The following is a 25,529-nucleotide window of genomic DNA, read 5'->3' on the forward strand; positions in this document are numbered from 1 at the left end:
ATGACTCGCTATCTGAATGGTAGTTAAAGCACTACAGCAGAAATGCATGTTTGCAATTGATTTTAAGGAATAATTATATATATATATATAAACAAACTATATGTAAATGATATCTGTATATATGGTCTAACAGATGCTTTGCATTAGTTTGCATGTACTGAGTCAAACTTTTCTTTCTCTTTAAGGTTTATAAACATGCTGCTAGGTCACATGTCTGTAGAGGTTCTGCGGGAGGAAGCATGTGACTGTTTGTATGAAATTGTAAATAAAGGAATGGATCCAATTGACAAAACAAAGCTGGTTGAGACTTTGTGTCAAGTATTGCAGTCTGCAGGCCTTTTCAGTATAGACCAGGTTAGTTATTTCCCACACAAAAAGAGTCCCACTGGATTTAGAACACTGACAGGAAGAGAAAATGTAGTAGCATGGCCTGGGCAATGATATATTAATGGGCTGTCAAAAGGCTGCCTGGATGCAGTTTTCCTTCTGGATTGACAGATGGCTATCTCTGCCACTACTTCCCTTAGGTTACTCTTCTTTCCTCTCAGCCTTCTACACAACCTCCAAAAACTTCTAACCACTGTTGTTTAGTTATCAGATAGCTGAACCTAAAATTCAGGTTCAAATCCCCACTATGTCAAAAAAACATTATGGGTGACTTTGAACCAGTCTTGCACTCAACTTGGGCAGTCCTCACAGGGTTGTTCGACACTAAAATAGACAAAGACAAACCCAAGAAACAGGCATTGATAGCTAGCTGGACTAAACTAGTGAAGAGCGAAGATATGAAGAATGCTCAAGATACTCTGCAAGCTATTGAGGCAAAAGTGGCCCTCGTGTGCTGTCTCAAGCTTCTTGGGAAAAGGATGGGATAAAAATATGACATTTGGAATTCACTCCCTCATTTGGCTTTGTACCTTGTCCTGCACTGTACGAGTTGACAGTTTCACAAGAGAAGGATACTAGCAAAAGATGGATTCTTAGAGCTTCAAGAGGCTTCTGGAGTAGAAGAGGCTCCTACAGGTCACAGCTTTAGTGCTTCATTATTTAATGTGATAAATGGCACCTTTTGTATCCTTAATTCTTTCTGGGCTGGTAGGGGCTGAATGGGGCATTTCTGGAGGGGAAGGATGACTTGAATGGCATTCTCAGCTATTTGGTCTCTCTAAATCTCATATGTAATAGCTTAGAGGAAAGTATGGTAGACTTGGAGAGGTACTCCATACAGGAAAGTTAAAATGTTTAAGTGTCTTCAAGCTGATTGTTGCAGAAAAGTATAATTTCAGGTAAAAGTTGAATTTGACCTTCCTCTTACTTATAGTCTTTTTAAAAATAACTAGGCTGTTCCATTTACTTTTGGATGTTAATCTGATCTTCTTCACAGGAAGAAGATGTAGACTTCCTAGCCAGATTCTCCAAACTGGTCAATGGAATGGGGCAGGCATTGATAGCTAGTTGGACTAAACTAGTGAAGAGCGAAGATATGAAGAATGCTCAAGATACTCTGCAAGCTATTGAGGCAAAAGTGGCCCTCATGTTGCAGCTTCTCATTCATGAGGATGATGATATTTCTTCTAATATTATTGGGTTTTGTTATGATTATCTACACATACTGAAGCAGGTAGATTAAAGTCCTTACACTGTTGACAGTGTTACAAGTTGGATTCCTTAAGAAATGTGTGGAAATTGCTTCAGCGAATAGCTTCAAAAGTATATATTTTTTTGTTTTGTAGCTTCCTATGCTTTCAGAACAGCAAAAAGCTAATGTAGAGGTAAGAATTACAAATATTTCCTCTTATCCTTACTCCCACTACCCAACTATATAACTGGTGACTTATTTTGCCACATTGTGGTAGGGCACCCCCCCCACACACACACAAAAAAGCACCTCAAAGCAGTATGAATATGCTTCCAAAATATTTGATAATGAATAGCATGCAGCATTACCCAAATTTAATGCAAGGCAAATTTAAGTTTTGCAGTTCAGTCAAATCTGTGCAGGTGGACCTTTCTCGTCCTTGAGGGGATTTTGCTGATTGAATACCACTTGTAGTCTGTTTGATTGGATATGGATTATTGAATTAATAATAAAACATATCTGCTTCAAGCAATATTAGTGTGGCATTATATTAAATCTTTTTTTCACCTGTTGCTGTTTCTTGCAAGATAATGAGAAAAGGCTAACCTTAATAGTTTTTATTACCACAGGCAATTATGTTAGCAGTTATGAAGAAATTAAGATATGATGAAGAATACAACTTTGAAAACGAGGTAAGATGTTCCATTTGGCCACTTGATCTCGTAGTTAGTTCAGTCATTACAGAAACAGTACAAGTGTCTTGGCAAGATTCGAAGAAAGCTTAAATTAACTGACTTATTTCAATACTATAGTATCAGTCACTGATAGGAGAATCTTTTTGGAGCTGTAGGGCCATCATGCCTAACGCGTGGGAGTAGGCAAGGTAGGCAGCTGCCTTGGGCGCCACCTCACCTACGGGGCGCCGCCCCCCCCCCCCCCCCGGCCTGCTCTCGCCTTAAAGGAGAAAGCAGCCAGGCGGCAAGGTTTCTCTGAGCTCAGCTCCCCTCATGAGGGAAGCTGAGCTCAGAGAACACCACCCTCCCCCACCGCCTGACTACTCTCTACCTTAAAGGGGGGAAAAGAAGCCAAAAAAATCAATGGGATCTAATATAGACCTCTAAAATTATAAAGTATTTGATGGCTCAAGTGTGATATACTTTGGCTTCAAGTGAAACTTGTTACATTATTTTATTGCATAATGTAGTGAGGGAGGTACCGTACTTGGGACTGAAATTTTAAAAACAATACAGAACACTATTTGTTCAAAATATTTATAACCCCACCTTTCTCCTGATAGCTCAGGACCCTGAATGCTATTAGCCAGACTATTCACGCTGCGTAGCAAACTTAACACCAACAGAGGCAGAGCAGAGCTTGTAGGCAGTAATATGGGAGAGCTTTATTTATTTTTATTTATTTATTTATTTAAGATTTATATCCCGCCCTTCCCACAAGTGGCTCAGGGCGGCTTCCAATAGTAGATCCATCAAAATTACATATATAAAGGGATCCATATTTAAAACAGATAAAACAGATAAAACAAATAAAACCCTAGTTATTAATACACATAAATATTTCAGCTATATATAAAAGGAATCCAGCAAGTTACAGTAAAATTCTCAAGCTAAGTAAAGGCTAGCCGGAAGAGGGTCGTCTTACAGGCCCTGCGGAACTGAACAAGGTCCCGCAGGGCCCTCACCTCTTCCGGCAGCTGATTCCACCATGTAGGGGCCATAACAGAGAAAGCCCTTTCTCTGGTGGACTTCAACCGGGCTTCCTTCGGCCCAGGGATAGTAAGGAGATTTTGTGTTCCCGACCTCAGTACTCTCTGGGGAACGTGCGGGGAAAGACGGTCCTTCAGGTAGACAGGTCCCAAGCCATATAGGGCTTTAAAGGTGATAACCAGCACCTTGTACCGGACTCGGTATATTACTGGAAGCCAGTGCAGGGTCCGAAGACCCGGCTGAATGTGTTCCCGCTTTGGGAGACCTAATAACAGCCGGGCCACGGCATTCTGCACCAGCTGCAATTTCCGAGTTCGGGACAGGGGCAGCCCCATGTAGAGGGCATTACAGTAGTCTAACCTCGAGGTGACCGTGGCGTGGATCACTGTTGCTAGGTCGTCGCGCTCCAAAAAGGGGGCCAACTATGAAAATCAGGTCCACAGATGCACTCCAGAAGCATTCCCAACTTTGAATGTATGTGCCCTGGTCATGTCTCGGTTTCACTAGGCAAGTCTGGATTGACAGGATGTTCTCAAAGGGAGGGATGGCTGCCTTGCTGGCCTGCCTTTCACAATATGAGGAGGAACATTTAGTGTCATGTACTTGCACCCTTTCTTTATCATTCCTGAGATTAAACCATTTCCTCCCTTGCACTGTTGGTGGCCTGCCAATATAAGGGACACATTGACAGTAGCTGTTGTTGGTACAGTGCTGTTGTTGTGCTGATTTAGATCCCTGAAACTGGCACATCTTTGGCCTCTGTCAGAACAAGGGAGACCACTCCTTGTTGGGGCAAGGATAAGATTGCTCTGGAAGCTCTTGCTTCATTACAGTACAAGAACTCGTGGGCATTCGATGAAATTGCTGAGCAAACAGGTTAAAACGGATAAAAGGAAGTACTTCACCCAAAGGGTGATTAACATGTGGAATTCTCTGCCACAGGAGGTGGTGGCAGCCACAAGCATGGCCACCTTCAAGAGGGGGTTAGATAAAAATATGGAGCAGAGGTCCATCAGTGGCTATTAGCCACAGTGTGTGTGTGTGTGTATATTTGGCCGCTGTGTGACACAGAATGTTGGACTGGATGGGCCATTGGCCTGATCTAACATGGCTTCTCTTATGTTCTTATTATATAATCAAAGAACTTCTTTCCCAGTAGTCAAATAACTGGTTGTATCTTATTTGCATATACTACAAAGAGTGTACGTTAAAATGGTGGACAATATCATCCTATTGCATATGTTGCCAGGGTGAAGATGAAGCAATGTTTGTAGAATACCGAAAACAGCTCAAGCTGCTGTTGGACAGGCTTGCGCAGGTTTCACCTGAATTGCTGTTGGTTTCTGTACGCAGTGTTTTTAACACTACACTACAGTAAGTTTTGTTTTATTCCTTTGTGGGCTTTTTCTAGTTCATTTAAACCTCTTGTTCTTATCTTCAATGTAAGCAACTTTGGTTGGAACAGTAGCAGTCCAATTATCTGATGCAGGATGCAAAGTTATATTGCTCTGCAACTCTCTTTGTATCTTCTGCAAACCAGTTAACGAAGCCACAAATCCATGTAGCTTCATTAGGCTCCAAGAAAAGGAAAGCTGACAAAATGCAATCATTTTTAGTCCTCAAAGATTTCAGGTTTTCATGGCTGGTAACATCATTAGGGTTTGTAGAATCTTTCGGGCTCAAGTGCCGTGTTCTACTGGAGAAACACGGCACTTTCTCCAGTAGAACACGGCACTTGAGCCCGAAAGATTCTACAAACCCTAATTTTTAGTCCTATTATAAGAGAAGGGAATAGTCTGCCTTATCTTGTTTTCATTGCTGTTTTAGCTAGAGTGGAATGAAGGCAAAATCAAAGGCTGCTGCTAATTTGACTGAAAGAGTTAAATAAATGGGTACATTGTAAATGTTTATAAACTCACTGGTATATAAAACAATGAAGAATAAGAGTTCAGAACTTGAGAAAGCGTGTGATCAGCAATTCATAGGAAATCTAGCATATATCCAATTTTTAAAATATTTATTATCAGTTTAATCCTTTGGGTTGTATCCTGTCATGCTGTGTATCTAACAGTGGAACTGCTTGTATCAGAGGGAAGCTTTCTTGCCGTGGAAGAACTCTCTGCCATTTGTTAAGCAGTAGAATACAGTTCACTGCTTCCCTTTCACTGAGTGAGGAGTTCTTCAGTTGCTGGAAGGGAACAATTTGATCCAAAATCATCATGTAGATCTAAGAAATCTGTATCTCCCACCAAGCTTGCCACTTGGCTCCACATTTGGCTTGGCTTCAGAAGTATAATGGTATCTGATGGTCTCAAACTATGTTCTTGGCCCCATATTTAACCAGTCATGCCAAACTTTCTACTATCCTAGTTGTACTCTCTGAAAAAAAGTATTAATCTTATACCCATTTCCAGCTCTGATTAAATATATTTGTAATATGAAAAATAAAATATTGTGCATGAATAATCTTCGTAATGTTTAGTAAGGATTTATGTGTTGACACTTACTTGCCTGTACATTTCTTTAAGGGTTTGCAGGCAAGAACATTTTACAGCATAGAAGATCCTTAGAATTGTTAATGGGGATTTCAAGTTCATTAGCACTGCATTTACTTAGATGTGTTTTATTTTATAGGAATTGGCAGACAAAGTCATTTATGGAACTAGAAGTAGCAATAAGACTACTTTATATGTTGGCCGAGGCTCTTCCAGTATCTCATGGTGCTCACTTTTCAGGTGATACAAAAGCTAGCGCTCTGCAGGATATGATGCGGACTGTAAGTAGGACACAAGCAGGCATGGTTGATAAAGTACTTTGTTAAAGGAAAATGCTAATTGAGGTGCTCATCCTGTCTGTCTTATTTTCTTCTTCTCCTGTAGTTGGTTACCTCGGGTATTAGCGCTTATCAGCATACATCTGTTACACTGGAATTCTTTGAGACTGTGGTCAGATATGAAAAATTCTTCACCATTGAACCTCAGCACATTCCAAATGTTTTAGTAAGTTCACACTGAATCCTAATTTTTAAAAAAAGATTATGTGGTATCCATGACACTGTGTTTATCCTGGATTTTTTTAAAAAAGACTCTCAAAAATGTTGTGTTGTTTGCTTGACTTGATATACTTTGCTGTTCCATTGTCTAAGAGATTCCAGGGGCATTAAATGTTTATGAAGCTTCCCAATCTTCATTGCAGATGGCCTTCTTGGATCACAGAGGTCTTCGCCATACTAATCCAAAAGTTCGAAGCAGAGTAGCTTACCTTTTCTCCAGATTTGTAAAGTCTCTCACGTAAGCTGGTGACTTAATTAAAAGATTTCCTGTAATTGAGAAGGTTTTTTTTCTGAACCAAAAAGCAGAATATGGAACTTGGTGCCTTGCCTACATCACTTTTTAAATATCCACTCAAAGCTATCTTTTTTTCATAGTCACAAAATATTATATGAAGTTGGGAGAGCATTGAAAAGGGTCTCTTCATAACAGTGTGTATAGAACCTGAATTCATTCAAATGTTATTAATTATCTTCTGGTTCTGCACTTCTCTCTCCCCATCCTCAAGTATGATTCAGTTATTGTAGCCTTCCCTGTTCCCCATATATATAAAAAAGATGGTTGTTGTGATATCCAAGTTAGATGAAATTACATACTGGAGTCTAATTTATGCATAGGAACTAAGGCCTTCCAAAGCTGATTTTTGTAGTCATGGCTTGTTTGTTAAGTCTGACTTGAGCTTTTATAAAGGCCTGTGAGGATCATGCCAACTAGTTCACTATTTTTGCTTGTTCTTTGGTGTGCATAGCAATGAAGGGCACATACCCCAAAAGTTTGGTTCACGGCAGCCCCAGAACTGAACCCTGAACTGAGTCAAAAGGCCCCAAACTGGCAAATTCAGATCTCCCTTTCTCTCAAAAAGCTGCAGCCAGAAAGGGGGGGGGGGGGAATCACCCACGAAGGGTTAAATGGCTGGCAGCAATTTAACCCATCTGTTTTTGCTTCTACCTGCTTTGAAGTGAGGAGTAAAATGGATTTAATGGCTCACAGACATTCAAACCTAACAGCTGACAGGTGGACCTGCCCAGCAGATTTAAATGGCTGCCAGCCATTTCAGCCTAACAGGTCAGGTGCAGACCTGCACCACTCAGGATGAAATGGCCTGAACAGCTGAACTGGACAAAAGTCTGGTAAATGTTCAGGGAAGGTACCTTCCCCGAACATCAGTTTGAGGGCTTTGAACTGGCCCAAGATCATGCCAGATTTTGGCTAGTGAGCCGGTTCATGGCCATCTGTGTCACCTTGCAAATGTATACCCCTAAATTTGTTACAGCTGTTGTGGATTAATGTTTCCTTAGTCTTATATTAATACATCACTGTGTGACATGTAGTTCATTATAATAAATAGAATGGATGCATAAGGGAGGGTGTGTTATGCTGGGCTCTGTAGTGTGAGGTTTGCTTCTTATTGATGATAAAGCTTTATAGTTGCTCTTTACATTGAACAATTAACATTTAAAACTTGTTTGAAAATAAAGGCAAAATAATTGAAAGGTTTAAAATGTAATTGTTTTATGCTTCAGCAAGCAAATGAATCCTTTTATTGAAGATGTTCTGAACCGAATACAAGATCTACTAGAACTCTCTCCACCAGTGAGTATTTTTTATTTGAGCATTAACAGTGCAAACCTACAGTTGAGGCCCATCAAGGTAGGAGAGGGAGGAGGGATGAGCATCTTAATCCATTGAGTTGCTATTAAAATATGGAATCTGATGTATACACATGTAAGTGCATAATGTATACAATGCTGAGGTGAGAATATTGCACATCTTCTGGACTGTCATGCTTAGGTATGCCTTGTTACATTAATTCCTTTTTTAAAAAATTATCTTTGCATTTTGCAAAATAGAGAAGGTTCCAGATCTTCAGCTTGAGTCATCCCAAATCATCCAGATGTTTAAAGTTAGATGGCTTCTCAAAAGTCATCAGTTCAGAAACTGTCTGGGCCCTCCACAGATATATATTTCAATTACAGACTGGCTTGATCACTGTTTTATAACTAGATATCCTAGAAATCTGGAATTCACTGTGTATCTGGCTACCATCTTAAGCACTTAAACTTTTATACTATACTAAAGATTAGATTACTGCATAGTAGTGGTTTCAGGCAGCTTCTCAAAAAAACAGAATGCCATGAAATCACCCAGTTAAATGCCTGCTTTGGCAGCTTTAATACATTTGCAAAATTTATCTGAAGAAAAATTGTAATCCAGTTGGCATCCAGTCCTTTTTTACTACCAGTGCATTGAGATAGCTATGCAGAATCTAGCATAAACTAGCACAGACACCATACCATGCTACTGCTTTGATGAGTGTCCAAGTCTTTTCACATCAGCTTCATGATGACTCTGTCATTAAAAGTTACCATAGTGCACCATCAAAAAAATGAATATTCTCAGAGAAGCGACCTTATACTGAGTCTAATCACTAATGTATGAAAGTAGGTCTTGTTGACTGATGGGAAGTGGGTAAGTAGGATTTCATGTACAGGTCATTCCTATCACATTTTTTTAATGCTTTTAACTGGAGATGGCAGGTATTGAACCTGGGACATTCAACATGCAAAGCTGATACACTGACACTGAGCCAAGGCTCCTCCCCAAATCTACATGGAAGCAGGGTGTGGGATAAAGTTTGTTCTAACATTAGTTGTATTTGTAGTGCAAGTAAGTCTTTTGTTCACTTTAAAATTCTACAAGGAGAAGAAAGAGGTAATTTAAAAAAAAAAACCTGAATGTTGTTTTGTTTTTGGTTCCAGGAAAACGGCTTCCAGGCTTTGTTAAGCAGTGATGACCAACTGTTCATTTATGAGACAGCTGGGGTGCTAATTGTGAACAGTGACTACTCAGCAGAAAGGAAGCAGGCCTTAATGAGAAATCTTTTGACTCCTCTAATGGAGAAATTTAAAGTACTCTTAGAAAAGCTCATGATGGCACAAGATGAAGATAGACAAATGGCATTGGCTGACTGTTTGAATCATGCTGTTGGTTTTGCAAGGTGGGAGCAGTGCTGTTGAAACATTGCAAATAAAGTAATGGTTCTGAATGAGTCTGTAAACGCACAGGTGAGAATGGATAGACAACAGAAGCCAATTTCCACAAAGCTGATTTTTTCTTTGGTAGCTCTCAAACTTGGGAATTGTTTTTAAATGAATTCTACTCTCATCAGACCTTTACTCTTTTAACAAAGGAATATAACAGAGTCTAATATATTCATATATTTGTCAATGAAGGACCATACCTTAGCTGTGATTTTTCTGCTGGCTACTGGCTTCTTCTATTAGGTTCTGTTATATTCCTTTGTTAAAGGAGTAAAGGTCTGATGAGAGTAGAATTCATTTAAAAATAATTCCCAAGTTTGAGAGCTACCAAAGAAAAAACCACCTTTGCGGAAATTGGCTTCTGTTGTCTATTTTAGAGAAAACACTACTGCAGTGTGTATGTGTCATATTTATTTAGCTACCCGGTCATACTTGTGAGCAGTGTAAAAAATTGTTATTTAAACTTCTTTTTAGAACTGTCTCCTTAGACTCAAAGTGTAGGCATAAAATGTAGATAATGGCATTACTTAAAATATTGCATAACTGCTTTAAATATTTCAGGAATTAGACTTTCAAATTAATCTTGAAAAAAAGTGGATTGTTGTAAAGGACTTTCTAAGGATTTGTTTTCTGTATAGGTTAGCAGAAGACTGATGGTGGGTTTTGTTTTGTTTTCCCAGCCGTACTAGCAAAGCTTTCAGCAATAAACAGACAGTAAAACAGTGTGGTTGCTCTGAAGTGTATCTTGACTGCTTGCAAACATTTCTGCCAGCTCTCAGCTGCCCCTTACAGAAGGAGGTTCTTAGAAGTGGTGTCCGCACCTTTCTTCACCGAATGATTATTTGTTTAGAGGAAGAAGTTCTTCCATTCATTCCTTCAGCCTCTGAACATATGCTCAAGGACTGTGAAGCAAAAGACCTTCAAGAGTTCATTCCTCTAATAAATCAAATCACAGCTAAATTTAAGGTAGGAGTTCACTTCCATTTCAAGAATAAAAAGCTTAACATTGGAAGAGCTGAAACCTCTTGAATAAGACATTTCATTAAGTAAAAAATTATCTTTGGAACATCTGGCTTTAGGGGGGAAAGTCATGAATCTTCTTCATGGTCTCTGTGCTTCACATTGATGGGGATATAGTGCGCCTGCACCGATCCCGATCGGTACTTCTAAAGCCCAGGAAAAAGGATTTCCATGCCCTTCCCAGTTGGCATGCGCTGTGCCTCCCCTGCACATGCTCACTGGGACAGGCACGAGAATCCTGCCAGTTTCTTTCTGACCACCACGCAGATAGGATCTTCCATTCCTCGACAGTAGTTGTACCGTTGTTGTGAGCCACCCTAAGCGGCGGGGAGGGCAGAATATAAGTCCAACAAAATAAAAATTAAAAATTACCTTTTCATCAGTTTTCAACCGCTTCTTCTTTTTTCTCTTCATTCTCGACCTGCAAAACAAATGGACACTTGCTTAGCAGTGCGTGAGTTTTCTCCCTCCCCTTCTCCCTCGTGGGATGGGGACCCCCACCCTTTCCCTTGGGAATTGAGGACCCTGCACTGAGCAGCATATGGAAAAACTTCAGGAGTGTTTTAAGCGCTGCAAGAGGTGCGGAAGTAAACTCCCTCCACTCGACAGCCACGACCTTTGCTTGCTCTGCCTCGGGGAGGGTCACCAGACAGAGACCTGCACACATTGTGCCAAATTCTCTAAACAGACCCAGAAAAATAGTCCCGCCCAACTCCGCACGCCTCTTTTAGAATCAGCAGTCACCGCTCTAAATATGAAGTCCCAGACTGACTGGGGACATGCACCAACGTTGACACCATCCATGTTAACTCCCACCGCTCCAGCTCGACCTGACGCCAGCTGGTTGGTGCTGAAACACCTGACCCTGGCCTCTGACTCAAATACCTCCATTCCTGCAAAAGAACGCAGGAAGGGTAAAGAGCACAGGAGGGACAAAGAGAAAAAACTCTCTTAAAAGCTCTTGGGAATACTGGAGCAACTATCTACCCCTCTGTGGGTAGTGGAGCAGGGCAAGGTTCCACCGTTGAAACTGCTTGCCTCGCCGATTTGCCAGACACTTCTACAAAAACCAACTCAAGACACAGCGTCGGATTTCAAGATCAATCTTACCCAGCAGACTTCCCACTCCCCGTCATTGGGCACCAAGCCAAGCCCTCCAACTCAACCAAATCCACCAGATCATGGGATCTACCTCTCCACCTCGACAGCCCGCACCGATTGAGAACCCCACACTGAAACTCCCAGACGATCGTGGTCTACCACCACCACCGTCCCGATACCTTGGAATCAGACAATGGAAATAGAGCTTACCCAATGCCATTCTCCTTTCCTTGGCTCCACCAACAGACTGGGACACCCACTCAGTGGCATCATGCCACTCATGTCATCGCAACACCCACTGCATCCCAGACCTTCCAGCACTGAAGCGCCCAGCTGTGAAACCAACTGATTCGATCCCAAAGTGCACCCCTCTTCAACCTCGACCATCAAGGCCGAAGACCCCCGGTCTTCCACAGCATCCTTCAGAACAGGACACCTCCTCCCATTCCAAAGCCAACTCTGACCAGCTGGACCATCAGAATTTCAATGCGTAACCCTCTCCCCCTCAACAGCTTGGGGAGGATTCCCCTGTATCCCATTCAGAAGACCTCAGGGCCTATGGAGATTTTGTTAAGCGATTGCACACTCACTGTCACTACTCATCACACAACCTCAGCCTGTAGTTACAGACACAGTCTTCGACATAGTCAGAGAGATGCATCTGCACCGGTGGCATTACCTTTGACCTCCATCCTCCTCCAAGCAGCAAAGGCCCTATGGCCCAAGCCAGCTTCTACCCCAATCTCCACCCAACATACAGATCACATGTACAAAACCCAGGAGACAGATGCGAGATTCCTTTTCAACTGTCCAAGACCAAACTCTGTCGTGGTATCTTCTTCATAGAAGAGTAAACACACTCCACCCCTCCTGACAAAGAAGGGAAGACACTTGACTCCGTAGATCACAAGGTATACTCTGCTGCAGCTTTGGGGATTGAAACGGCTAACTAATGAGGCATGCATGGCCTACTAGCAATATGCCCTCTGGGAGAAAATTTCTATTGTCGCTACCTGATGACAAAGCGCTGGGAATCAAGTGCCTCCAAAAGGAGGGCATGCTGGTAGTGAAACACCAGGTGAATGCAGTGAAATATTCACTCGATGTATTTGCGAAAACACTGACCATGGCCGTAACACTCCACCACCATGCTTGGCTACGCAACACAGCTCTACTCCAGGATATGAGGGCCTTAGAGGACCTTCCCTTTGAAGGGGACGGTCTATTCAGCTCCACTACAGACACAGTCTGCCAGGACCTAGATAAAAGCATTAAGATATCCAGGAACCTGGGAGTCTCAACTTCTTCCTGACCCAAACAGAAGTCTTGGTCCAAGACTTGGCCCAAGAAATCGTTCTCCAAATCCTCTCCAGAGTAAACCTCGTCTCACCGCTCTCAACAGAGCCACTCCAGACCTTCCTATGGGAACATAAGTTCTCCCCTCAACAACAACAATCCAAGACCAAGGGGAGCAAAACACCCAAGCAGGGACTTTGACTCCCCTCAGACCAACCTGTCATCAACCCATCTCACCCACCTCCACCCCTACTTATCTGCATGGAGAAGGATAACTTCCGACAAGTGGATCCTGTCCATTATAGAGCAGGGCTACAGGATTGAGTTCCTCGGAATTCCTCCACCCTCAGGACGTCAACCCCTCCATCTGACATCTCCAGTCTCGACGGTTGACTCTACCCCTGGATGTACTGAATTTCATCACCTGGTGGGAGTAAGAACACAACCTTACAAGGGAAGCACCGTTTCAACTTCTTGCTCCTTCACTAACAGTCACTATGGATGCTTGCCTCTGTGGCTGGAGAGCCCACCTCAGCGACCTCTGCATAGGGGCCCCTTGGGAACCTCACCTATTGAACTGCCATATAAATTACCTCAAGCTCCTAGCAATCAAGTATGTGCTTTGCTCCTTCCACTGCCTTCTCAGTGGACAGGTGGTGTCCTTCCTGACAGACAACAACACCACAGCATTCTATTGTATGAACAAACAGGGGGCATGGTCTTGCACAGTCTTTGCCAACTAGCGCTCAACATATGAGAGGACTGCCTCCACTGGGACATACACCCGGTAACCACTCACCTCCTGGGTATCCAGAACACCACAGCGGATGCTCTGAGCAGGGGGAGCTGCTCCTTCCATGAGTGGGAAATCAACTGGAAGTATCTCGAGCTCCTCTTTGAGAGATGCAATCACCTGGACATCAATGTTTTCGCTACCAGAGCCAACAAGAAATGTCAGAGGTTTTGCTCCAGAGGGGGTTGCGACCCAGCTTCACTGGGAGACGGCCTACTCTATTCTACTCTAGGAAGCATCTGTTCCTTTTCCTCCCAGTGCCACTCTTGACCAGAGTCATCGCCAAGAAACCTACCAGAATTCTGATTACCCCCTTGGTTCCTGTCCCTCCTCCACCTGTCCAACTAAACGTTCCACCACTTCCCACTGGAATCCAACTTTCTGTTGGTGCATGGAGGCTGCCTTCACCACCACAACATATCACATTTGAAGCTCACGGCATGGCAGCTGAGGTGACGACCATTCAGAGCCAGTAGAGCATGTCATGTTAAATAGCAGACAACCTTCCACTAGGAAGTCCTATGTGCTGAGTTTTCTCCTTTCTTTACTTGACAGTGGAGTGGCTTTCTCATCACTTCAAGTGTACCTTAAAGCTATCTCAGCATCACATGAACCTGTAGAAGGGTTTTCAATTTTTGCTCATCCATCTACCAAGAGATTTTTGAAGGGACTTGCTTACCTTTCTCCCACAAGCAGACGTCCAGCCACTCCTTGGGACCTTCCACTAGTGCTCAACCGCCTAACGCTGAGTCCCTTCAAGCCTATGGCCACATGCTCCCTCCCCCACACCACTAGCCTGGAAGACGGCATTCCCGGTGGTGACTACCTCATCTCAGAAAGTAGGAGAACTTGGAGCCCTCCGCTGTTACCCACCCTACGTCTCCTTCACTTTGGATGGAGTCTGCCTATTTCCAGACTTGGACTTCCTTCCCAAAGTAATCTCAGACTTCCACTTATCAGTGGACATTGTTCTCCCTACCTTCCGCCCTAACCTGGCCACTGCTGAGAAGAGGCACCTCCACACTCTAGATGTGCGCAGGGCCTTATCTTTCTATCTTCACCACACACAAAGCACAAGGAAATCCCCTTCTCTCTTCATGTCCTACGCTACCAAGACACTAGGACAAGGCATCTCTTCCTAGCGTCTATTGAAATAGTTCTTAAAGACAATAAAGCTATGCTATTTGCTGATGAAACGCCCTCTCCCAGGGCCTGTATGTGCCCATTCCACTCGGGCACTAGCAGCCTCTGCTACTTTACTCAGAGGAGTTCCCTTAATGGACATCTGCAGAGCAACTACGTGGGCTACACCCCACACCTTTGTATGGCACTATGCTTTGGATGTTTGTTGCAGTCAAGCTCCGGTGGGCAGAGCAGTCTTGCAGGCTGTGCATGTCTGAATATCTCCAGCACCCTCCTCCAGGTAGGTCTCTGACTTGCTTGCTAATCTCCCATCAGTGTGAAGCACAGAGACCACGAAGAAGATAAACAGGTTGCTTACCTGTAACTGATGATCTTTGAGTGGTCATCTGTGCATTCACACTACCCACCCTCCTTCCCCACTGCTGTCAGTCCTCATTCTGGGCTTACAGCGGTAAGAAGGAACTGGCAGGATCTTCATGCCCATCCCAGTGGGCATGCGCGGAGGAGGCACCATGCATGCCGACTGTAAGGGCACAAAAATCCTTTTTCCTAGGCTTTAGAAGTATCAATTGGGATCGGCGCAGGTGCACTATATCCCCATCAGTGTGAATGCACAGATGACTACTCAAAAATCATCAGTTACAGGTAAGCAACCTGTTTTTTATGAGTCCCTTAAAATGTTTTCTTTTTAGACTAGTTAGGAATTAGATTATAATTGCTACTGAGCTTAATTGCATACAATCAGTACACTCAGATGCAGAAGTGGTCATGAAATTGTTGATAAAATTCTCAGAATAATCTTACTTTAAGAATATCTTTTAGGTTTTATGTTGGACCTAGAAACCAACATGGTTTAAATTGGGTAGTTCAGTATTGGCAAGCTAATGAACATAGTAATTTAATGGTCTAATTCTTAATATTATCTGTTGTTTTGAAGATAGTGAACAGTGTACTTTTTCTATTTTATAGCAAAGGTTTGTGGGTATATACACAGATTAAATGCATCTGCAAGTTAATTCATGGAAAATTCATACAGAAAATTTCAGAAGCACATGGATCAGGGATGCCAAACATATGTAAAAGCCAGAGTGGCTCTACATGAGCATGAGCTCACTGAGTAGGCTTGGACTGATCATCTGTTTCTTATCTGTAAATGGGTGAGGGTTGGCAGAGGCAGGTTACAAAGAGGTGATTCTGTTGTACAAAGTTTTGTTGCTTTCTCAGAACATGGGAGGACAAAATGTTGTTTAAGAGTTACAAATAGGAAAACGTTCTCTTAATTGAAATCATGGTTGGACAGCAACTTTTACCTGGTTTAAATGCCATATTCTGGAACCCAAGGGGTAGAAAATATAGACCATTGTAGATAAAACAGATTATTTTCTTAACCTGATTCATTCTGACTATTCAGTTAGCTGAGCTTGGGCTTTACAGATTATGTGTCTGAAGTAACTTAAAGTGAAATACTAGATTGCTTGAAGCTGCAGTCTAGCTAGTCCTGTGTAGTTTTTACTGTAAGCTGCTGTTTAAAAATCTGAACAGAAAATCAAAACAAAAATGCGTGTTAACAGTTATTTTAGGGCTATCTCAGCGAAATTATTGTGGTTTTAAGCTGTTATGTTAACATGATTTTTATGCTGGATCACACAAATGTGAAATGACTAACATGAATATTTTGATGTGACCAGTATGATCCATTGAATTATTCTAGACTGTTTGTGTTACCTTGAGAAGTTTGCATTTAACTAAATTATAAGTGAGACGTCTGTGTTTTATTGATGTATATATTTACTTACGATTGTAGCTTTTCAATTGAAATTTCTTATAATTGAGTTAGTAGTATGATATCAAAGTAAGAATTGTAGCTTCTTTCTCTTGTGTATGTTACAGTTTTGCCAACTAACTGACTATCCCCACCCTTTAATAGACCCAAGTCTCCCCATTTCTGCAACAAATGTTTATGCCTCTGCTGCATGCTATTTTTGAAGTCCTGCACCACCCAGCAGAAGAAAATGACCAGTCTGCTGCTTTGGAGAAACAGATGTTACGAAGGAGTTACTTTGCCTTTCTACAAACAGTTACTGGCAGTGGAATGAGTGAAGTCATAGCTAATCAGGGTGAGGAGTGGCTCATGTTAATTTCACACTCTGTATGCATGACTGTGTTTCAGTACCAGTGTAGTTCTGTAGCAGTGATACAAATGGAAATACTCAATGCACAGTAGCCAAGAAGGTCTGAGCGCCTGCTCCGGCTGCAACGCCACTGAGGATGTTCTCCGTAGCTGAGAACGAAACGTCTGGAAGGAAAACTTTCTCCAGTAGAACACGGCACTTGATCCCGAAAGATTCTACAAACCCAAATGGAAATAATTTTGATATGATCACAGAGATTTTTCCCCCCAGCAATGCCTATTTGCAGGTTTCTTCGGCTTGGATGTGCCACTAATGTGAAGGACTGTAAAGCAAAGTAATTTTAAAGTTGAATTTAAATGCTTTTAGTATTACTTCTTTAATACAGCTAGATTCTTCATAGCAGGAGTGTCAAACCTGTCACCTTGTGAAGCTAGTCATTTGTCCTGAAAAGCAAGCTCTGTTTGACAAAACAGCTGCCCAGCCTATTACTCTAATATCCCTGGAAAATGGATAGGATGCTGAAAACTTCTTAAAATAAAAAACTGGGAAAGGTGTGCAGGAAACCAAAGCTGCTAATAGCATAAGTCTATAAGCAAGCTGCTGTGCTTGACCTTGCTGTATTCACTCTGCTTCAGAGTAGTTCCCCTGCAATTAGCATTGTGTCAGCTGACTTGGGTTCCTATACACTTCTCCAGCCAGTCAGGAAGCTTTCTGTTTGCCTTCAGAAAGCCCCCTCCCGCTTTTCCCCACTGTGTTCCCCTGGCTGGAGGCAAACAGAACACTGTGGCTAGCTAGAGAGGTGTACATAGTAACTGTAACATTTTAAGGTATTGGTTGTGTCCCAGCTTCCCAATCCTTCTCACCCCGTTTCCCTTTCTTCCCACTTTCTCTTCCCACCCCATCTACTTTTCTCTTTTCCCCTCTTGGGGGAAAGAGGGAAGCCTCCCCAAGGTACCGGGTATAAGTCACATGGCATGAGCAGGCACCTCAGTGGTATGAGGGGGCAGAGCTTAGGGAGGGTTAGAAGTGGGGGGGGGGGTGAGTGGAGACTATGTTTTAGAGAGTGAACTGTGAGAGTGGCCCCTGTATGTTCATCCGTTTGAGCTTCTTTTCTCAGCTGGCTGCCATGGTTTCCATCATAAAGAGTATGCACTAGTGCAAATCACAACAGATTTGGTAGCTCAAAAGATTTGCTTGCAGGAAATCATTACAGTGATTTGGTATTAGATGAAAACCATATAAGTCTTGCTATAAAATGATTATTTATGTACCACTTGAAAGTATAAGGTTGGAACTTTCTCCATATATACATCTATGGCCAACTTTGCATTTAGCTTCTGTTGTCAAATATAGACAAACAGTCAGAAGAATTCATTCTTCATTGTTCCTTTGCTTCAAATAAGATTTACCACTGAACTTTCTTTATTCTAGGTGCAGAGAATGTTGAACATATATTATTCACAATTATCCAAGGTGCTGTGGACTACCCGGACCCTATTGCTCAGAAAATTTGCTTTATTATTCTTTCAAAATTGGTGGAACTTTGGGGTAAGTTTTGTCTTCACACTGTCCTTGCTTAGGCTGATGATGGCTTTATGGATGAAGTGCTTTATTTGCTGATTATTTCCCCCCTTCAAACATTATAGTATTTGCTGCTGGTACATATGGTACTCCAGTTGCAAGGCTTTCCTATGTGTGAGTGGACTTTTGTGATAAGAACATGAGTAGAGACCTTTGATGTTTGCTGTCTGTTTCTGTTTTTTTATAGGAGGCAAAGATGGACCTGTTGGCTTTGCTGACTTTGTCTACAAACACATTGTCCCTGCATGTTTCTTAGCACCTTTAAAGCAAACTTTTGACTTAGCAGATGCACAGACAGTATTGGTATGTTTTCTGAAACATTGTATTGAGATACATGCTAAATGCATACAGACTAAATTATGCTTATGGGAGATGTTTGCAATTTAGAAGAGGAATCTTGTGGATCTAGCCTATATAACAGTGACTTTGTAAAGCAGAAATGTTGCATCTAATAATCTTGGTTCATGCTATGGTATTTTGTTCCATTTTTATAGGCTTTGTCAGAGTGTGCAGTGACATTAAAAACAATTCATCTCAAAAGGGTAAGGATAGTACAAAGCTGGCTGTTTTACTTAAAATCTATCCATGGAGCTTGGGCTGGCAACTGCAGCTGTTTGGATCACTACCTCATACACCTTATTGGAAGCAAAGATGGACCTGTTGGTTTTGCTTTGTCTACAAACTCATTGTCAGACTTCTGTATCCCAACTTCTTGAATTCAGACTCTTGAAAGAATTCATATGACCTGGATACATGCATCAATAAATTGATTGGTTGCTAAATTATCTAAGCTTCCTGAAGAATTAAAATTCTTCACCTTTATGATAATCTATGAAAGAGCTAGGAAGGGACATATGCAATGATAGTGAACTGAGCATAGGGAAGCATACAAAGCTACATAATTATCATGTATTTAACACTACAGTCCGAGGTTCTCTGCAGCTCATAAAAGTAGTCTACAGTGACAAAAATTAGAGAATATTAGCTGGAGAGGGGGATGAAGACTGCATGTCAGGGGAGCAGGAGAGGGGCAGTGCTAGTCACTTAGAAAAGCTTTGTTGAAGCAACAGTTCATGAAGGTTACAAAAAAAGAGAAGGCAGATAAGTAGGAAGTGGGCATTCCAGACTTTGGAAAAAGCAAGAAGGATGGGGTGAGACTACTAGTTATGGAGGAGTTGACAAATATTAATGTTTGAAGTGACAGATAATCAGATGATGACAGTGTGGGTGGTATGTAGTTTTTAACTGTAACCAACTTTGCAAAGAAATCCTATATAATCTAGGGCAGGGGTGTCAAACTCATTTGTTAGGAGGGCCAGATCTGACATAAATGGGACTTTGTGGGGCCGAGCCATGCATGTCCTAAAATGTAATGCCAGAGAGAGATGTACACTTTATAAAGGACACAGGCAAACACAATTAAAGATATTATTTTTAACTTAATATACAAACATGCTTACTCTTGCAAAATTTTGTTTAAAACAGAAAGGTAGGGGAATAGTGGGATTTTGCAATGCAATTTTAAAAATAAAACATCAAGAAAAAGCACAAGGATCACACAGTAGAAAACAAAAAAATAATAAAATGCTCTCAGCCTAGGAAAACATGAAATGGCAAGGCATTGCAAGCTTCTCCCCCCCCCCACATCTTCTCAGATTAGCAGTAACTCTCTAGTGTAAGTTAAACCTCTCTATTGAAACAAAGCTACAAAGAAAATGTGGAGTGGATTTCCCATTCCAGTCTGCTCTGCCGATAGACCTGAGTGTGAAATCCATTCCACATTTTCATTGCAGCTTTGCTTCTGTTTAGCTGCTGCAAAGAGAAGGCAGAAGGAGCTGGGATCCTTGGAAGCCTCCGAGCTTTGCAAGTTGATGACAGGAATGGGGAGAGGGGGGAAAGAGAGCTCCGTGGGCCTGATTGAAGTCTTCTGGGGATCGGTTTGGCCCATGGGCCACATGTTTGACACCCCTGATCTAGGGTTTTCTTTCTTGCTTTGCATTGGGGACTATCTCTAGGTTACTTCTTAATATTCCTTTGTGTTATGATTTGGCTAGTTTATCCTAATCTCTAGTTTTTCAAGCCAAAAAAATGATATTGTTTAGGATTAAAAATAAGAAAAAACATTGAACTACTTTCAAAACATCAGATGTGTGTTTTCTAGGGCCTTGAATGTATTCATTATCTTCAGCAAGAATATCTGCCTTCACTGCAGGTAGCACCTGAAATAATACAGGTAGGAATTCGTTCTAACTGATACCTGGGATTACTTGAGCAAACCTTGAAGCCTACTTAAGTAGGTTTTAATTAATTTAATTTTTAGATTTATATCCCGCCCTATTCCTCAAGCTTTATAAAGGACAGTTTGTTGCTTGTACAAAATATACTATAGAGTGACAGAATGAGTGCATTAATCATCTGCCCTGGTGGAGTCAATGTGAGAGAAAATTAGTTTAGAAGAACTCATGGCACATCTGAGATAACAGTGCAGGAATACCTTGGTCATTAGTATAACTAACTTTGGTCACTCGAGTAGCCATCTCTGAAGCATTCAGCTTTCCAAGAATGTAGTTAGTATCTAGGAGACAATTAGACTAATTTAACCAAATGATAAACTTTGGTCTTTTTATAGGAGTTCTGTCAAGCACTTCAGCAGCCTGATGCTAAAGTTTTCAAAAACTACTTAAAGGTAAATTTATGTACTGTTAAGCGAGTGTGTATATATGCATGGGTGAATACATTTTGACTTTAACTTCCTTCAGCATGCTGATTTCTAATGATACATTTTAACAGCCGCCCTGAGTCCGCTTGCGGAGAGGGCGGGATATAAATGTAAAGTAATAAATAAATTAAATAAATAAATAAACAGCTTAGTCGTTAGAGTTCTGTGGGTACCTCCTGTCTTCCTTGTTGCCTTTCTGCTGCCACTAAAAGTTGTAAGCTGTAGCAGTGGTGCAGAAACTAGAGATAAAATTAAACTGCACAACTTGATGCAGAAGCAAGATGATCTAGCTTCAGGTTTATTAGGGTAACTCTTCTGTAGTGAATAACAAAGCACCAGTGCCTAAATTGTCTTGACTAGTTGGAACCAGCTGGTCCAGAACAAAGTATGTCAAGGCAATTTAGGCTGCAGAAAACTTACTCTAACAGTGTGAACTCAGACCATCCTGTGTGCCTCTCTTTCTGTCTCTCTCCCCTGAAGTGTTTGGCTGAGACAGCAGGATTTTGGCATTGTCATTTTTTCCCCAAGGTTGTGTGGTCATATTTAGATGCAACTGCCAACCACATACAAATCTGAACTATTAAAGTCTGGCTCTTAGAACAATGTACAATGGCTGGGGTAATGGTACTGCCTACCCAATTAGAGGGAGCCTTTAACAATTACTGCCCATCACAAAAATATCTAGGGAACTGGAATCTGACATCCTAATTGCCTGTTTGATCATTGCTTTACTGCTAGTTACTGTGGTTTTCTTAAAGTCTAATATAATACATATTTTTATGAAAACAGGTATTCTTTCAAAGAGCAAAACCCTAAGAAGTCCATTGGAATCTGCCTGCTTCCCATAATCAGGAACTCGAGACAGTAATTAATATGAATGCTCACTTTTGTGCCATTCAGACTGAATGATGTTGCTTTGAGCTTACATCAGTATTGTGTTGGCTGATACATCTTGGTATGTGAAAAACTCAACTTGCTTGCATACCTATTTAAACACTGTAGGATAAACTGTATGCTGTAAGTAGTACAGCAGAAATGAAATACTTTTTATTTTGAAGTTTAACAATGTATAAATTCCTTCAAAGTCCTTAGCAATAGTTATAAATTGTGTACATTTTTAAATACGGAATAAAATATTTGCAGATTAGAAAATAAATCAATTTGTTCATGTCTGGTGATATAAAATAAACCAATCAAACTCCATTTTGTAGATAGTCATTTACTGAAGAGGTCTTAATGCTGAAGTGTATGCTATTAGCAGAGTTATGAATGGATCTGATTGAAAATAGGATCTGATTCCACATTTTTATACAAAAATAAATTTATTCAATGAAATCCACAGTGTCTTGAATCATTTGATTGTTTTCTTGGTGTTGATTTTAAATCAGCGAGGGGTAGAAGAGTATGTGTGTGATAGTGTAACTCTGTAAAGAAACATGGTATTTGGGCAGGATTTTGGTAGTGGCTTGTAGAAATCATTATGTTAGCTTCCACAGGTACAATATACTTCCTCCATGAATGCTGTTGTACCCATAGAACATGTTTTTTGTGCATAGAAGTCAATAGCATCATCCTTCCCTAACTGGGCTAGTCTTTAGCTATTCACAGGAAGTAGGCACTGGAGTTATTTGCAGGCCAGGATCCTAAGGACATGATTAACTGGTTGGGTATATGAGAATGGGAATCTTAGGGCATTTTTATTCTATTTCCTTAATTTATAAATGCAAAGGTAGGGGAGCAGAACACAACAGGTAGCAGGGTTGTCACTTTCTGGAAAGTCAGGGAAAATCAGGGAAATTGTGATTAAAATATATTAAAGCCGTGGATTTTTGGCCTGCTGCTGCAAGAGCATGATCTATTCCTATAGCAACTGGAATATAGAGAAGTAGCAGAATACAAGTAAAACTTAATGATGACCTTTCCCAGCTCCACCTTTTTCTCATCTCCACCCCAGCAACCAGCCTAATGTGTTTGTTAAGCTCTATACCTGCATGATTTCCAAGGTCTCTGTAGCATTTGCAAAGCAAGGCTAGTTTAAACATTTAGCAGTATACAAACTTTAAACATCTGTTTTCATCCCTACCTGCTAGTACTGCATTTAACTAACATATAAAGATAAGCATGTTTTTGGGTCATGTTTGTGTATGGAATGGATGTTTTGTCTCCTGCTAAACCCAGCACAGAGTTGCAAATGAGTTTTGCCACTGTGGGATTTCACAGACTACTAGCACTTTCTACTTTGCACCATGCAAAGTAAATTTTGCAATTTGATTGCTTGTTCCTTCTGGAGTTTACAGAGTACTAGCTTTCTCACCCTCCTTCCTGACTTCTCCCAGGCATAAAGCTTGCAAATGAGGGTTGTATGCTGCTCTAGATTGCAAAAACTCTACCTCCTTTCTTGCTGCTCATCTGCTCATTACACTTTCTGGAATCAGAAAGTGAAAGTAAAACTTTCCCAGCTTTGGAAAGTTCCTACTTGTTAGCATTCAAAGTTTACTTGAATTGAAGTTTGTATTTTGGTGTAATTTTTGGTGCAGTTGCAAAACAGATGATGTTGCAGTTAATGTTGAAAGAAGCTGATATTAAATCTCATACTTTTGACAAATATTTTTGCAGTTGTTGTAGAGTGGAACATTTCATTAAGCCTCCATTAATGCAACATGACATATTCATTTTTTAACTTGTAGTTATATTTGAATGATGGTCAGGGAAATGAAAAATAAAATTTTAGTGGCAACCCTGTATATGCTACCTGCATCAGAAATAAACACAGGCGATCCTACACCCACCAGGCACTTCAGTTCATGCAACTGAAGCAGAGAAATAATGAGGTCCCCACACATTGCTGGTATGAAAAGAAATTTACTTTGGTGCCAAAGCAGAACTTAGTCGGCCATAAGCCCCTGAAATGACTAAATTAAAATCATTCCCCATCAAGCCAGTTTTTATTCATACAGGCGCTGGCTTATCTGATTCAACAGTCTCCACCCCCTTGCAACTTCTAGTACTTTTCCATACCTCCTGTCTCCATGCGTTATCAGCTTCAGCAAGAAGCTTCTCTAAGGCCTCTTTGTTATCTAATACACATACAGAGGCCTCAATGAGGTCACTGTCTCTAATTTAAAACCTTGAATCCACACCCACTTGGGGCTGTGTGCTTCTAGCAAAGGGTTGCATCAGACATCTTAATTTTAAAGGCAGAAGTATGCTTTTATTCATTATTATAGGGATATTCATTAATTATTCAGGGGATCCCCCTTTATTCCCTCCTTTCAGTCTTCTGAGAGCTTATTTAAGTCTGGAGGAGACTGACCATCATCATACAAATTAATTCTGTATGACCACTCAAGAAGGGCAGCTAGGTGACAATTTGGTTTTGACATTCCCAGGAAAGACTGAAATGACACTATAATGGAGGAACGAAATAGTATATTGACAGAGATGGGGTATAGATGGGTCACGGGAGGAAGAGAGACAGTGATGGGATTATCCATTCACACTGGCACATCCCAGTATTTTATATCTAGAGAAGATGTGTGTGTGGGGAAGAAGGTCACTCAAAGGCATGCCTTGGCTATGAAGCCCAGCCTTCCAATATGGAGTTTTCCTGGTCTCCATCACGGGGCCTTTCTGGGCACACAGACTAGCTTGAGAGGGCCTCCCTTGTCTTTTAAGGTTACCCTCTTTATTTGGCAGCACTCTGTTATCAATTTTCCCCCTTTGGCACCGCCCAATCCTTGGAGGATGTGTGCCACATTTCATGGTGCACTGCTGATCAGACATCAAACAACCAGGGTTGAGACACAATTGGGACAAAGAAAAAGGGTTTAGGAATGTCAACTACCAAAAATAGGCTATACATGAGTTAAAAATATAAAATAATCCATTCATGGTATATGCATTGAATAATTACGTATGTCCAGTCTAAATTTGTGAACATAGATCTTGGAAGGATCCTAGAGAACTTATTTCTTTATCAATAAAACATTACTAGCTATGATGCAAGAATACAAGAACCCATCTCAGTTTCTAAAATGCATAAGGGACATATGCAAATGACATGCTATAAACTGAATCAACTCATGTGCCTTTATGGCAAACACCTTGTTGTAGCCTAGGTGATTAAGATACACACATTCAGACATACTTGGAAACATTGCCAGCTGTGGGCAGTCCACATTTGGCCACATTATTTACAATACAAAAACCATTTCCTGACTAATTCCTTGTTCCCTTCCTCCCTTAGTCTAACAAAAAGTCTTCTTTCTTGAGTTCATGGAGTGTTTGCATGCTCTATGCATAACAATCTTTTCACAGGGAAATCTGTTTCTATTGCAGCCAAAAGGAATT

General features: G+C 41.2%; 1 protein-coding gene across 2 annotated transcripts in view; it reads left to right on the forward strand.

The window, feature by feature from the left end:
* XPOT (exportin for tRNA) overlaps window positions 1–22,514 on the forward strand; it is a 43,610-nt gene extending 21,096 nt beyond the window's left edge. For both annotated transcript variants that reach the window (XM_060245003.1, XM_060245002.1), the window contains exons 8-25: window positions 186–354; window positions 1,385–1,621; window positions 1,734–1,772; window positions 2,209–2,271; window positions 4,553–4,677; window positions 5,938–6,079; window positions 6,183–6,302; window positions 6,499–6,593; window positions 7,877–7,946; window positions 9,113–9,351; window positions 10,075–10,360; window positions 16,675–16,864; window positions 18,311–18,427; window positions 18,648–18,763; window positions 18,955–19,002; window positions 20,622–20,693; window positions 21,090–21,146; window positions 21,969–22,514. In XM_060245003.1, coding sequence (XP_060100986.1) covers window positions 186–354; window positions 1,385–1,621; window positions 1,734–1,772; window positions 2,209–2,271; window positions 4,553–4,677; window positions 5,938–6,079; window positions 6,183–6,302; window positions 6,499–6,593; window positions 7,877–7,946; window positions 9,113–9,351; window positions 10,075–10,360; window positions 16,675–16,864; window positions 18,311–18,427; window positions 18,648–18,763; window positions 18,955–19,002; window positions 20,622–20,693; window positions 21,090–21,146; window positions 21,969–21,995 — 2,212 coding nt within the window. In that variant the 3' untranslated portion in view covers window positions 21,996–22,514. The remainder of the gene's footprint in view (window positions 1–185; window positions 355–1,384; window positions 1,622–1,733; window positions 1,773–2,208; window positions 2,272–4,552; window positions 4,678–5,937; window positions 6,080–6,182; window positions 6,303–6,498; window positions 6,594–7,876; window positions 7,947–9,112; window positions 9,352–10,074; window positions 10,361–16,674; window positions 16,865–18,310; window positions 18,428–18,647; window positions 18,764–18,954; window positions 19,003–20,621; window positions 20,694–21,089; window positions 21,147–21,968) is intronic.
* Window positions 22,515–25,529: the final 3,015 nt, after the last annotated feature.

This window comes from Heteronotia binoei, chromosome 8 (assembly GCF_032191835.1).
Source record: "Heteronotia binoei isolate CCM8104 ecotype False Entrance Well chromosome 8, APGP_CSIRO_Hbin_v1, whole genome shotgun sequence".
NCBI lineage: Eukaryota > Metazoa > Chordata > Lepidosauria > Squamata > Gekkonidae > Heteronotia > Heteronotia binoei.